This window comes from Aquila chrysaetos, chromosome 3 (assembly GCF_900496995.4).
Source record: "Aquila chrysaetos chrysaetos chromosome 3, bAquChr1.4, whole genome shotgun sequence".
NCBI classification, from domain to species: domain Eukaryota; kingdom Metazoa; phylum Chordata; class Aves; order Accipitriformes; family Accipitridae; genus Aquila; species Aquila chrysaetos.
This window is the reverse complement of record NC_044006.1, coordinates 19,748,261-19,763,250: the sequence shown is the minus strand read 5'-3', so window position 1 is coordinate 19,763,250 and position 14,990 is coordinate 19,748,261. Positions and strand designations below refer to the sequence as shown.

General features: G+C 44.7%; 1 protein-coding gene across 4 annotated transcripts in view; it reads left to right on the top strand.

Annotated features, from left to right (window-relative positions):
* Nucleotides 1-14,123, top strand: part of AOAH (acyloxyacyl hydrolase) — a 90,710-nt gene extending 76,587 nt beyond the window's left edge. For all 4 annotated transcript variants that reach the window (XM_030009024.2, XM_041122464.1, XM_030009026.2 and 1 more), the window contains 5 exons: nt 2,119-2,177; nt 2,258-2,317; nt 3,900-3,996; nt 7,460-7,536; nt 13,763-14,123. In XM_030009024.2, the coding sequence (XP_029864884.1) occupies nt 2,119-2,177; nt 2,258-2,317; nt 3,900-3,996; nt 7,460-7,536; nt 13,763-13,891 (422 nt within the window). In that variant the 3' untranslated portion in view covers nt 13,892-14,123. The remainder of the gene's footprint in view (nt 1-2,118; nt 2,178-2,257; nt 2,318-3,899; nt 3,997-7,459; nt 7,537-13,762) is intronic.
* Nucleotides 14,124-14,990: the final 867 nt, after the last annotated feature.

Here is a 14,990-nt window from a genome sequence, read left to right as displayed (position 1 = left end):
TTGCTCCTTGGCTTCATCCTGTGCCAAGAGCAAGGAGGAACATCATCACAGGGGGCTGCATTCATATGCAATGACATGTGATGTCCATCCTTGATTAGTCTGACAGCTGTGCTCTGGGATCAGTGTGGAAACATTTCCCTGGGGATGTGGGAGGTTGTGGGGTGGGGAAGCTTGGAAGTTGGTTGCAGAACCCCTTCTCTACAAGTTTGTGCCACCCCACAGTGGATAAAGAATGTGAAATACTTTATGCAGGTAGCAAAGGAAGTTTTTATGCAAACAGCTAAAGTAAGTAAGTCCCTTGTACTCCAGTCAAGACTGTGTACAAGGAACCATTGTGGACATTCTGCTGCCAAATTTTAGACCAAAAGTATGCTCTTATTTGAATTTGGGTAAAAAGGAATCTCTTTTGCATCTGAGCAATGGAAAGTTCTTGTCATCGTCGTTCTCATCAGCAAAGAGAGAGAGAAGCTAAATCACATCATTTAAAAGGCAGATTACATCTTCAGATGATTTTGGCAACCACTGGGTACTAGAGCTTTCAGCAGACTCTGTGCCATGGTTTCCCCAAGGTTCCCCAGTCATGGCCAGTGGCCACACAGCTTCTGCGTTATGTACTATGGGTTATTTTACCCCTCAGAAGTACTTGCCTTTTCTCAGGAAGTCTGTCTCCATTTCTATTCCTTAGACCTTGTTACATTTTTCTCTAATAAGCACCATACTACTACCAATGAAAACAGAAAAAAGAAAAATACAAGAAAATTCTTGTCCTTTTCAGGGCAGGGGGAGCCTGTGATAATTATTTTTTAGTCATATAAACACATTTTGTTCCTTGAGTGCATGTTTATCACAGGGACGGTTCCTCTACTGGATATCTAATTATCAGAGACAACATGTAGCATTTTTTGGCACAAGCCAAATCAGGAGTGATTAGCTATAGGACCAGTTGGAAATTTTTCAGAGGGGCTGATTTGCCTTGGAGGGACCCAATTAATCCTAAGCAACACATTTTGCAGCAAGAGATCACTTCTGGAAGATTCTCCAATGGGTTGCGAGCAGGTTTCCCCACTTGGCTGGCAGTCAGGTGCAACCAGATGTTGGTATGGCTTTCTGCCGAATCCCTGGTCCCCCTGACAGCCCATTGCAGGACCTGATCTTTCAGGCTACATGGGTCTGGGACATCCCCAATATCCGGGAGTGACACTAGATCTTTGACGTCCCCATCTTTTGCTCCCCAGGCAGCTGGTACTGCTGCTGGGTGATGGGTAGCCATGAGATAGGCTGGAATCACATCTATATGGGGGAGCTGCTGCAAAGCAACCTGAGGAACCCGTTTCACTTGGGAAAGATCATACTTTGCAGTTCCCAAAACAACAACAAAAATTGCATATTTCAGCACTGCAAAAAAACCAAAGCCTGACAGGATGATCAGTGTGCTACAAACTCAGAGAACTGAGTGGCCATTTAATTTCCATCTTGGTTGTAGCTACCAAAGGAGCAAAAAGGTCGAGAAAAATGGGTCATTTTCTTGGCAAGCCAGGCTATTGCATAGCGCAGTGAATTTTAGGGACTGTCAGCAGCGTGTTTGACTTGGTGCTTGAATTTGCTCACCCACACAAGCATATCCACTTTCCTCCATGACAGCAAAATTGTTCCTCCCTTTTAAGGCTAACCTCTCTGAGGTAAATGTAAAACTCAAGAGTATACACAGGCACCTTCAATCTTCCCTTCAGCTTTGCAACCCCTGCATTTGTTTGGAGGGTGAGAGACACGTTAATGGATAAAATATCAGTCACGCACTTTGGAGATTGGCGCAGGCTGTGATGACTAACCCTGCGTGCGAGACGAATCATGCGTGAAAGGATGGAGAGGGATGCGGGAGAAGCGAACGCAGCTCTGCGCGCTGTGGGGACATGGGTGCCTTAACAGGCAGAATGCATCAGTGCCACCTCTGTCGCACCCTGGTTCTGGTGGTGGGAGGGTAACCTGGGGAGGGGGGGCGTGGTGCTCCCAGCGTACCTCTCCTCACTGAGGGATCTAATGCGTGGGAACACACAGACCTGCAAATGAAGTTACATTTGGCCATCAGGCACATGAAGTTTCCCTCTCTGTGCTTTGCAGGGCAGCTGAACAGGGACATCACATACAGTCAAATTTATTCTTTCCTCGACTGCCTCCAGGTAAGGTCTCTGGCTGTAGCTTATGAGCCCCCCTTTCCTCTCAGCCTGCTGCTGAAGCTCCCCTCCCCATGCCTGCCCAGGTGAGCCCCTGCAGCGGCTGGCTGACCCCCAACGAAACCCTCAGGAATTTGACCTCAGAGGTAAGTCTCGACGAGGCTGTGATGGGACCATGCTCTTGCACAGACGCTCTTCCAGTTTGTCCCTGTGTCAGGATATAAGCCTAATATCTCAAAGGCAAGACATCAGCACAGTTTTTTCTTCCAAAAAGGTGGGGAGAAGATGGGGCAGCATCCGCATCCATCCTTTCGAACACCTCTCAGGTTCTGGGAGGCAGCATGGTTAAGTTAAGGCATTTGTAAATGTGTTCCCTTTCCAACCTCTCAGCTGACCAAATTTATTCTGAAGGCATGCAATCTCCCTGAGACAAAACTGTTCAAGTTCATGTTCTTTAAGGAGAAACGTACCTGATAAGAAAGAAAAGGCTTGTGAATCAAGTAGTTCTGAGTATGAAAAACCAACTGCATAGATTTCGCTGGCAGCGGGAGCAGGCCCCGAGAGCAAGAGCCTTACCCTGTCTTCATTTGGGATTTGTGTTAATCTTCGTCAGACACATTTCTGTGGACTTAATCACCAGATGGTGTGACCAAGAAGCATCCAGGCTCAGTGCAGGAATGGGAACAGACAGAAGAGAGATGTCTTAAAACTCACCCTAAAAATCTGGCTGCAGAAGTGAATGTCATATAATATCAGCCATTTGTTCCCTTACGGTACAAGCTGATTTTTTATTCCCAGCACCCCCCTGCAGCCATGTAAAAGAGCCAGTAACCAAATATCATCAAAGGTGTCATCTCTGTGTATAGTTGTATTGATGTTTGCATTCACTAAACAAAAAATACGGCCTTAATTTCACCAAGCCTTACATATGTGATTCGTTTTATGTCCTGTCCCTCTTGACTTCAGAAAAGGCAATTAAGCACATTCCTAAATCTTTGCAGGATTGCAGCTTATATATTCATACCAACAATACAGAACATACAGTACACATAACTTCTGTCCATGAACAATTCGTATGTCTGCAGGGTATGAATTAATCTTCTTTCTGAGCCCCTGTCTGAAACTAATTGTCTATGTTATTATCCAAACTGCACAATTTAAATATTTAGGAGATCCTGATCTCTGTTACAGCTGTAGAAATCACATTGGATATATCAGTTAGGTAGATGCTCAATGGAGGTGAATTACTCTGCTGAAAGTAAGAGCAGAATTTGGTCTGGCTAGATAAGCAGTAGTGGGAAGAGTAATGGGAACTGAGACCATTTTTCCTGTACGAAAAGTTTCAGTTTTCTTTAAGAGGAATGGAAATGACTGGGCTGCCACTCGTCAAGAGGCCTCTCAAACCAAGAAATTCAGAATATTTATATAGGCGTAGAGACACTACTAAAAGGGGTTGCCAGTAAAATAACCATATGCTGTATTAAACTTATTACATCAGCTGAGGCCTCAGTGCAACCTGCAATGATGTATTGCATGGTGAGCCCAAAGGCTGGTGGTGCTCATGCAAGTCTATGTTATGATGAACCACCCCATTTCACCTCCTTTCCCCCACCTAAAAGGGCCACATTAGCTTTCAAAGCCCTGACTGTGCACTGGTGACAAAAGCTGAATCCATGTAAAGCACCGCGAGTAGCAAGGAATCGTCATTAAATTGCTTGCTTTTTGCAGAGAGCTTTACAACTTTCCAATGTCCTGAAAGAAATAGCAAGATCTGAGAAATTTGCCAACTTTGATATTTTCTACATGGATTTCCCACTGAGACAAAGTAAGTTGCTTTTTTTCCCGTCTTTTTCACAAAGTATTTAGTCAAGTGCTGGGCTGTTAAAGTGCGTCTCCTATTTTAGCTCTGTACTGGGAGAAGGGCAGCATAGCCAGCCAGCCTAGGTGACCCTACTGGCAGGGCTGGGGCCAAGGGGGGACCCTTAATACCATCTCCCATCTTCCCTGGTTGGGGTAACCTCAGAACTCTGACAAGACAAGACCCCACCACCAACTTGGGGACCACAACCTCCCCGTTGCTCCCAGCTGCTGGCACCCACAACCCTGGTGTGCAGCACACTGGCCATTTGCACTTGGGTGACCAGGGGTGTTGGTGGTGAGGGGACAGGGACAGCGGATGAGCCTCTGCTAAAAATGCCTCCTGCTTGTCCACGGCAACTTCTCAGGCTGATGAGGAAAAAAACCAAATCTCAAAGCTATCATCTCAGTCCATAAGATTTGGGTTTATTTTTGAGCACTGCTTTTATAGCAGGTCATCTAGGCTGGAGATGGTATATCTGCAATGGTGAAGGTGGTCTTCATGAGCTGTAGTGTACTACATCACTGACCGGGATTCATATTGCCTCCTCTGGGATGAGCAGTGCCTCAGGAAGGAGAACTTTTCTCTGCCAGTTTTGCTGCCTGAATAACACAGCCACCCTTGTGAGATGTATGTGGGTCCAGCTTGAGGCATCACCCAGCATCAGCCCAGCTCCATCACAAGGAGAAACACACTCGCTCTTTCTTTTTAAAAAAAGAATCAGCATGGGGTGAGCGATTGAGGTGGGAAACATATTCAAGTAGTTAGATAGTGATGGGAAAGTAGGAAAACAGCTTTTTCTCTGTATCCAGCCTGAACCTCCCATGTTGTAACCACTGTTGCGCTGCTGTGAAGAGGCTGGCCCTGTCCTCATCACCTCCCGAAGGCTCTTCCCCAGGGTGGACCATCCCCGTCCCTCAGCCTCCGTTCATGGGGCAGGAGATCCAGCCCTGGCCACCTGGGGGCCCTCCCTAATAGCATGAATTTTTACGTACCAAAACCAGTATATAATAATTGGGAAAAACCCCTGACCTGCATTTCCTTGTTTTTATATTCCTATAAAGAGGTAGTTCCATGTTGGTCCTTCTTGCAAAAATTTTGCCTGGGGACTATATTTTAAATCCCAGCATGCAGACAGCTAAAACTGGAGCCGTGAAGGGACAGAAACATCCTGGCAATAGTTCAAGGTGTACATCTCTAACACTTCTCCCCATCAGTGCCTGGCTGTCCTTGGAAGTATGAAGCTGCCAAAACACCTAAGATTATTGCAAAAAATCTCATTTTGCAGCCAAATCCTATCAAAACTCATAAACTTATTTTATCCTACATAACCCAATACAAAAAGCTTGTTCTGGGTCTCATGCAGACCATACAGAGGAGATAAAGAAGGGAGGATGGGAGAGGGACTCTTTCTGCCCAAAACTATCTCACATTGGTGGGCTCCACTGTCAAGTTCAATACTGTAGCACAGAGTTTCAGGATGTCCAAGTCTATTTGCGGCTTTTGCCTCAGCTACTTAATATTTAACAAGTCATTAGGATTTGGAACAAACTACCTGCTGGGTAGGCAACTTACTTTAATAAGTTAAATGACTAACTTTAGGTAATTTATTTGCTTTCACGAAAAGAAACTTCTTAATATAATTTGCTGTTCTTGATTACATTGCGTTAAATAAATGAGGTAAACAAAATCACACATGCACATGCAAACATCAGCTCTGAAAGACACTTTGCAAAGTTTCCTGCGGCCCTGGAGCCAACAATTCGAGCTTGCCATCAGGAAACCTGTCAGTTCGTGAGTGTGCTCAAAAGCTAGCTAAGGCTGCTGACCTATTTTTTCTGGTCTTTTTCTGAAGCAACTGCAAATCCTCCCCTAAAGTCTCCAGACATCAAATATTTAGCAGTGGTTGCATACTGTGATGAGTGCATTGATTTCAGGCTGGCCTGGGCATATACATACGTAGCAGTTCCCAGCTTTCTTGGAGTAAAATTTGAGTATACTAGCATTTAGTCTAGATTTAGATGGACATTCAAGCTCAGATGTTGCCTTTGGCTGAAGAACTTAGTGGTTCCTTTGAGAAGCAGTGCAATAAATAGGGAATAGGGGTTGCTTGTTCTGGCTTTTTCTTGGTGTGGATGGGAGCAAGCTCTAGACTAGTCTAGCCAAGGCAATAGCCACTTTTAAGACAAACTCGGTGGGTATTTGTTCAACTGCTCTAGGATTTGAGGAGGTCACGTATAATGGTCTAAATTCACCTATCTTGATATAAACCTTACTCATCTTGCTTACCCCTCTGTTATTTCTGGCACTGGAACAGTAGTCCCTCTACAAAGTAAAACACAATACACAGCTTCGTATTCAATGTATAACATCATATATAAGGAGCTAGGCAAGCTCACTCTGTGCATCTATATGTGCACTCCGTGGTGTAATCTAAGGTGAGCATGTGTTGCGCCCAACATACTGCAAGTTTGAAACAAAGCTCCAAGCCCTGTGTCTTGAAACAGGTTACTTGGGGTGTTGACTAAAGCTTCTCAAGTAGGCTCCTATAGTCAAAGTGGGAATATTGCCCTTCTGTGAATTCAAAGTTAGTATGGGGACCCAGACATCACTTTTTGACAGGGTCCAACAAACAGCGGTGAGTCTAGGTCAAAACTGTGGTGCTTGAATGAGGAACATTTTCCTCCTGACAGGATGCCTGCATAATGTTATTAAGAATTCTTAATCTGTCATTATAAAAGAAATTATTGAATTTACAGTCTGTTAATGCCATATCCACTAGCCCCATGTTTGATCACTCCACAGCCCTTTTGAAGAGAGAAAGCTTTTTACTTCACTAATGGCTCTGGGGCTTACAGCACAGCATCATTTGCATTGAATGTCATGCTTATGTAATTCAAAAGATTATTTTGTTGGAGTTGAAAAAGACTGCTCAGAGGAGAAGTAACTGAAAACGACAGTCTATTCCTGCAGACATCAGCCCATGCGAATATGGCATTACCATCTCTTTCTCTAAAAAGCACAGTTTTCTTTATCTCTTTATTTTTTTGCACTGCTGAAGATGCAACTAAAATGGGAAATGCAAAAGTATTAAATCAGTGTTAAATAATTTACAGCTTTACTTGCTACAGCATGCATCTTAGTTGGGAGGGAAAGTGAATTGTTTTACGATCATTTATGTTCAAAGCGCTTCCTTGCATAAATATCACAGAGAAAAAAAATTAACAATAAAAGCTTAAATACTGCCCAGAGGAGAGGGGATTGTACACAATATTGGCTCTGACAACTTTATATGAATTATCATAATCATCACGCAGAGCTGTCGTGTGCTTAAAAATACCATCGGCGCTTTGAGGAAGAGGGGGGTACATCTCGGGGCGGGCGCCTACATGCTTACCAGCGATAACCCCTCTGCTTACCTTGTTCGCAGCGGCCGAGGAGTGGCACAAGATGGGAGGTGAGCCCTGGCAGCTGATCGAACCAGTCGATGGCTTCCACCCCAGCCAGGTAAAAACCCAGTCCCAGGAGACGGGCAGGAGCAGGCGGGATGCTGGCGCCCGTTGCTGCCCGAGGCACCCACTCGGCATGCCGCAGGGATGCAGGTTTGGGGGATTTCTCTTTTAAAAAAGAGACGATGGCTTTAGCCCCAGAGCAGACATCTCCATTTCAGCTGATTGCACTCTGCTCTAACTCCTGCAAGGTCTTCTGCTGCTTTCTTTCACTCATTGACCAGTACCCTGGCCAAACAGGTCTTAAGCCACAAAACCAGATCCTTGTTACATAGGCTGGCTACCTGCCTGCTCAAACACCCATGGGAGTTTTGCAGGATCAGGGCAGCGATGCAGCCCTGTGCAAACCTGAGAGGCCCCCTCCAGCCCTGCCCCTGCCCTGCAGCCTCCAAGGCCATGGGTTTCCCCATCGTCGCCTGGAACAAAGCTTTCTTTTTGAAGCTATACATTTAAATTGCTTTATGCTCTGCAGCTACATATTAGGAAGAAGTTTTCTCCTGCTTGCTCGGCCTCCAAGGACAGGTGGCAGGGGAAGGTTTACAGTCAGAAATAAATGAAAGGGAAGGAGAAGCAGCTGCTTTGCTGTAAGGCCTTGCTTGGGTTTGATAAGCTAGTGTGATATTGCCTTGTTCCCACCATATTCACTTCGAAGCAGTTTTTTCGGACTCCATAAAACACGTGGAGAAAGCATGCATTGCAATCAGCTATGAACAAAGCCAGTTGTGTTTTTCTATACACTAGCTTCAGATTTCAAACACATATGCAAAGGAAAGCAGCAGCCAGCCTTCCCTATGCTGCCCTGAGAAAAACTGCATGTGAGCTGAAACCCCACATGCAGCCGGTAGCAGCAACGGGCACAGCCTGGCCGGGGCTATCCCGCCAGCCAGGACGCAGTCACCCCCCGCTGCTAAGTCAACATGGGGTGGTGGGCAGGTCCCAAAAATAAAGACCACTCCTGTTTTCCATGCTTTTCAATCTTGACTCTTCAGAGCAAGAATTAGGCTGGCGTAAATTACGAGGGGACAAATTGCAGGCAGTGGGTGAGATGGAAAGGGACAGCGACAGCAGAGCTGATTTTCCCCTTCCTGCCAGAGGGCTCTGCCTGGGAGCAGCAGCAGTGGCTGCTCTCCATCGCATATACTTAACAACGGGTCCAGAAGTTTCTTGCTACCTGCTGCTATGAGGGAAACGTGCCCTCCAAGCAGCCAGCTCTGCTCCCAACATCCCTGCCCTGCCCAGGGGTGAAGGTCTGGGTGGCAGCTGGGAGAAGGAAGAGTGATGTTTCCTCTGTGATGTTTTTTGTGGAGCAGTTTGGAGAAAGCTGTCGTCTAGGGCACCGCTGCCTTCCTCCATGCTCCCGGCTGCGTGCTCTCTTCCACCCTGGCATGATGGAGCCGTGTAAGAGAAGCCCGCTATGCCACCCAGCCACCGGCAGTGCTGCTTGGCAGCTTCCCCTGCTCAAAAGCACAGGGTGAATTTATGGACTGATTTTTACAATGTGAGCTAACACCCCCATATATTCACTCCCACACTCCCATCACCAAGCAACCTGAGGCAATGCTGTCTTGCACGCTGGGAAAGAGCAGTTCCTGGAGAAGCACTTCAACGGGCGTGCATTGCAAGCACTGATGGGTTCCAACATTTTGGCAGCTTCCCTGTTGACTGCGCTGTCAGTTCAGCCAGGGGAGACCTGCAGGGGGAAGTCCAAAGGCAAAACGCCTGCTTTAGGTGCTAGCTTTTACACAACCTGTGCTGGTCAGCTGGAGCAATATGGTGGCTTACTTAGCCTTGCCAAGTCAAAAGAACCTCCTGTTCAAAGATGGACTCCTTCATAGCAGAAATTCCTGCCTGGCTACCACACATTACCAAGAGATAGCTGCATGAAAATATGAGCTCGCAGGCTGGGGACGTGGAGAAAAATGTGTCTGGATTTTTTTTTGCTGCAGGCTTTTTGCAAGGAAGCAATTAGAGAAAACTTGGCAAATGAAATGAGAGTGAAAACAGTGATGAAATGGACCCCACTCCCAACCCTGCCATCTGGGGAAACTGCAATATGAAGAGCCTGGAGTGAAGAAGAAAAGGGCTTTGCGTTATTTTTATGTCTTACCCTGAGGCTGGCCTGAGGCTTCTTATACCCCCAGCAACTGGCCACCATGGGAGCCAAACTCGCCAGATCACAGCTTTTCATTCAGGCTCTTGCCCACATCCCGTATCCCACCAGCAGCTGGAAGGTAGCATAAAGTTGAAGGCAGCAAGTATTTATCTCAAAGGGATCCTGCCTAAGCCAAAAGAAAATTACAAAAGGGCATTGAAGGGTAGCAGCAAACCTACATGCAGCCCCCGGAGTGCTGAGCTGCAGGATCCAGCCAAGCGCTGCCATATTTCACTCCCTCTGGACCTGGCATCCTGCAGTGCTTATGATCTCCCACTCCTGCTGTTAGGATGACGTTAATGCTTTTATAGGTACATTTTCCCTTACAGTCAAGGTGCCAGCTGTAGATATGCCTTGCTTCAAGTGAGTTATTGCCCTTCTAGGATTTATTAATTAGCCTTATCCAAACATCCACTGCTTTAAATCCATTTTTCTTTTCCTGCTAGTATATGGAAGTCTGTTATCAACATACCACTATTTGGACTGAGATGTAGCACTCTGCTCCAAAAGAGTGGCTTTCAATAAAAAGAAGGGGAAGTGTGAGCAGAGAGTGATATTTAAGAGTACCCTTGAGAGAGATGATAAACAATTCACTCGCTCCTCATACTAGTTTTATTTAAAGTTTTACTTTGTACCAACGTGAATGCCTCTGGCCAGGTACGGCTTTCATACCATATAGAGCTGCCTGCTGGAAGAGGATTGATGCTGTGCAGCTCATCAACTTAATGGGTGCTCTTGCTTCAATCTCTGCAGCTATTCCCCACGCCTCACATACAGCTTGACAAATAAATACAACAGATAAGACCGAGGCTGGGCATTTCTACTGAATTTTATCTCTGAAGATCTCAAAGCAGTTGACAAATATACACAAATTTTTGAATTGAGCAACACTCCACAGAAAACAAACATTTTAGCTCTTACCTTCTTGTGGAGAAACTTTGGAGTTTGGGATATAAGAACTGCAGTGCTCCTCTCTGCCAAGTGTGAGCTGGAAGTGTGCCGTGATCCCTAGTTGTTATGATACAGCAGTGGGCAGGATAAGCCGGTGTCTAATGTCAGCCCCTGGATTTCACCTGCTGTTTACCTGCTGTCTCTTTAATTAAAAAAAAATAATCCGCTGGTATAATGACAGAAGCAGGTGTCAGCATGTATATCCAGTAGTCCAGCAGTCCAGCCATGCAGGAGAGATGTGGGAGGGAATTAAACCTTCCTAACTGATGCTTGCTTACTTATCATTGCAAGGAGAAGGAAAAGGAAATAAGAAAAGAGGCAACACTCCCCCATCCCATTAGCAGTTATTCTGGTTTTTCGTGTATTGGAAAAAGGCTAGGTTAGGACACTCAGGCAGGAAAAACTAGCCCCCATAGTCCCTGCTCCAGGCAGTATTTTATATTTAAAAATCCTTGAAAGAAGGGATAAACACCAAGTGCTCATTTGTTTAGCCAGGCCCAGAACCACATTCCCTTACTGCAAATTTCTTGGCGGGGAAGGGGGTTTCCTGCATGTTTTTATTGAGTTGCAAAACAGAAGGCTACAAACAAAACAGTCATTCTTGGCATAACTGCATTCCTCTTAAGTTTAAAAGTTAAAATTGGGCTCCATGAGGTTTTTTCCCAACACACCTAGCTCAGGCTGTAGGTAGAGGAAATTCACTCCATTTACTTTTGACACCTAAAAGCAAAGTATATCACTCAGTCCTGCTAAGTTCCCTCTAGAGCTGTCTTTGAGACGCCATTTCCTGAAGTCCAACTCGGTTATCCTTGGAAGAAATCTGACTTTCTCTTCCCATTGACTGTAGAGGGAGTCCGGGGATTTTCTTCAGCATCTCTTCCTTACTACAAAATTTCACTGCAAATTCTTGTGAATGCCAGGTGGCTTCAAGGACATCACTTCTCTCTAGAGCAGCTGATCGCTTTGTTTGGATGACAGGGCCATGCATTTCAACAGGATCCTGCATAAACAGCTTCATTTCTTGCTTTTATGAAGTTACCAGGGAGAATGCGAAAGCCCTGAGCGTCACAAACTGGAACCTGAGACGCTTGGAAGATTCTTAATGATTATGTACAGGCAGGAAAGCACAGCTTGAGTGTGATTAGCTTCTCCTGTTCTTTTCCTTAAGTCATAGCAAAACACGTTCCAGCCAGAAAAAAAGAGAAAACCCTGAAGTGATGCATATCAGATAAGTTGGGTATTTACACTTTGCTGAGAAGCATGCCCATCGCCAGTTTGGTGCAGAAGGAGAAAACAGATAGCCAGAAGCTGCTGAAATAACACAGCCACCTCCCAGTTGCAGTCACCCAGAGCTCTATGAGGAATGGGTAATATTTCCTTTAAAAAAAAAAAATTGCTTAGGGGTTGTCGTCTTCACAAAAAATTAATTGCAAAAAACATACAAATTGTAGCAGGTTTCAAAGCACAAGAACTTTGGAATTTAAAGGAGACCTATGAGAAAAGTGATTTCTAGAATCATGAACCCTTCTCTGTGCAGCACTACTCATCCAGAGTAAATTATTGAAATCAGGACCACATGAAATGATGTCTGAGCAGGACCTACATAACTTAGGGCAGTCTAAGCACATATGCCTTAAATTGCCAGTCAACAGTAGCCTGAACACTGTAGAGCATACCTCTAGTGATACTTTTGCAGTGGGTGCACCATGCCAAGATAGTAGAGTTTTTTTAAACCAACCAACCAACCCACCCACTCTGCTAAAAAACATATGGAAGGGTTAGGGACTTGTGAAAGAGTTTTGGAGACTACCATGCCAGAATGGACCACTCTGAGAGACACAGGTCACAGCCCTCTGGCAGCCATAGGGTATCCCAGAATAACCACATTTGGTCACATTAGAAATTTCAACCAGGAGAAAACACCCTATTGCACAATCATCTCCCCTATCCCTCCTCCCTGCCCCAATTCCTCCATTAGCTTAATGAGACCTTGAGTGACCAGAGTCTAAGAGCTTCCACTCCACAAATGTGTCTCTTTGTACATGAGCTCTGAAAAAAAGAAAGTTTTTGTCTCCTGGCCCCTCATTACAGCTTCTTTCAAAAGCACAGGGTTTAAAAAGAAGTGCATTAAAAATTCCCCAAAGGCTCCAGTCTGTTCCCAAAGTCCAAAATAACAGTGTTCAAATAGTTTGATTCCATAAACCCATCTTGGCCCTTAAAAAAAAAAGGCTTTGTTAGCTCTAAACCTCATAATCACAATCAACATCAGAGTGAGTTTTAGGGTTGAAAGTGAAGTTACCATATACGCAAAATATAATTGTAGGTCAGAAGTTAAAACAAAAACGTGTTAGCAGGGTGAGAAAACTCGGTTAAAGGAGAATCAGGCTGTTCTCTCTTCCCCTTGCTGCTACACTTGATGTTTTTCACCCTGGCCGTACAGCAGATAGAGTTACTCTTTGGTGCATAACTTCTAGGGCAAAAACCTCTATGAAAGCTGGAGCAGTTCTAATATCAAGGAGAAAAGCTATTTTACCACTTCTACAGGTCTCATGGAAAAAAGCTCTGAAGACAACCAGCAGCAGGCACAAACTTAGAGCATCAGAACTGGGTAGTTTTGAACCTAAATATAATTGGGCCTCTTTTTCCTCAACACCCATGACTTCCTTACAGGATAGCAGAGAGAATATTTATTAGAAGTGTAAGAGGCATTTAGGAGCATGAATTCCTTCAGACTTGCAAGAGTTTCATGCATTATATCTAAGCAGTGCTTTTGAAATACTTTCAAGATGTTTTGAGGGGAAAAAAAAAAATCAGACTCTAGGGCTTTTGAGTAGAAGTTTATAGACAAGACATCATAGGCATCAGGAAGTGGTTGGAGAGTATCATTAGACCAAATGGCTGGTCAGGGAGGTGCAGATATACAGTCCTTATGTTATGTTTACTGTTCAGGATTTTCCCCTGTTCAGGCAGCTGGAGTGGGGTATTTTCTTTGGTTAGAGGTTACAGTCCATCACATGGCTGTACAGGGGAGTCTTCTTTATGGTAGGGTGTCCTAAATGCTGGCATGAAACAACTACATTATAAATACACAAGAAATTGATAGTATTTGTGCTGTCTGCAGATTGCTGCAGCCCTTGGAACAAGAATTACCTGGCAGAAGGCGCTACATGAATGGCCTCAAGTGCTTGGAAGGGAGAATCCATTCAACGACCAGATTGAAGCTATATTCAAAGATCAAGGTGGACACTGACTTCCAAACTACCAGAGCCCTGACATGGTTTACGGTGATGCTTCCCAGTGCATTGCACAAAACAAGATGATTAACAACACACACAAAAAAAGGAGGAGGGCAAGTTATCGGAGCCAGTAGCAGCAGACATAACACAACAGCATTCTTTTTGGTTTGTATCTCACCTGCACTAGTATGCTATGCTTTTTCTGTGGAGCAACAAAAATAAAAATCAAAGGATACCTGCCAGCTAGACCATTTATTGTACTGGTTTGCAAATCTGTTCAATTTTTTTTTCTATATATAGCAAACTCCTAGCCCTACCTCTTTTTTTTTTTTTTTTTTTCCCCTGCAGAACATTATTTCTGGGCTTTCCATTTGTACTGTTTCAACAGTTAATCTGATCCCCAAAACGGGGGGGGGGGGGGGGCAACCCAAACTCATTATGTTGCTATAAATTGTGTGTATGTAATTACCCTGACTGTCAATACATTATTTAGCTGCTATTTGCTTATTAAAATGTGCCAGGAATAACAAGGCACTAGGATTTTGATTTGCCTGGCAGCATTAGTGCAGGCTGACTCAGCACAGGTTCTCTTCCCCACCGCCACTAACAAGGTAGTAGCTTGACAACCCTTCATGTATTTAAACCAGGTTGCTTTTTCAACCTTTAGTACATCTTTGCTCTCTTGCTTCCTAACAAATATGACATAGCCAGTCCTGTATCTTTTACAGGCATGACCCAGGGAATCACTGAAGATACTGGGCAGCCCTTACCTGCTCTACTTCATACACAGACTTGAAGGTTGAGAATTACTAGTAGTTTTTTCACTAGCTTATCCAATGCTCTTAGCAAATAAATAAATAAATATTTAAAAATTACGAGACAGCTCTACCCTACTCACAACCTTACTGGTGATGAAGGGATCAGATAGCATAAAATGGCATTAATTACGGGTGGGGAAAAAAAAATCTGGTAAATAGAAAGTGTTAACATGCCATGACTGAAACCCAACAAAATCTGCTCTTTGTTCTGAACACATCCCTTGCCTAAGGCTGCATCACCCATGAGCCAGCTCTTAGGCTGCAGTCCAAACTAAAGGAGATGGCCTGGCTGCAT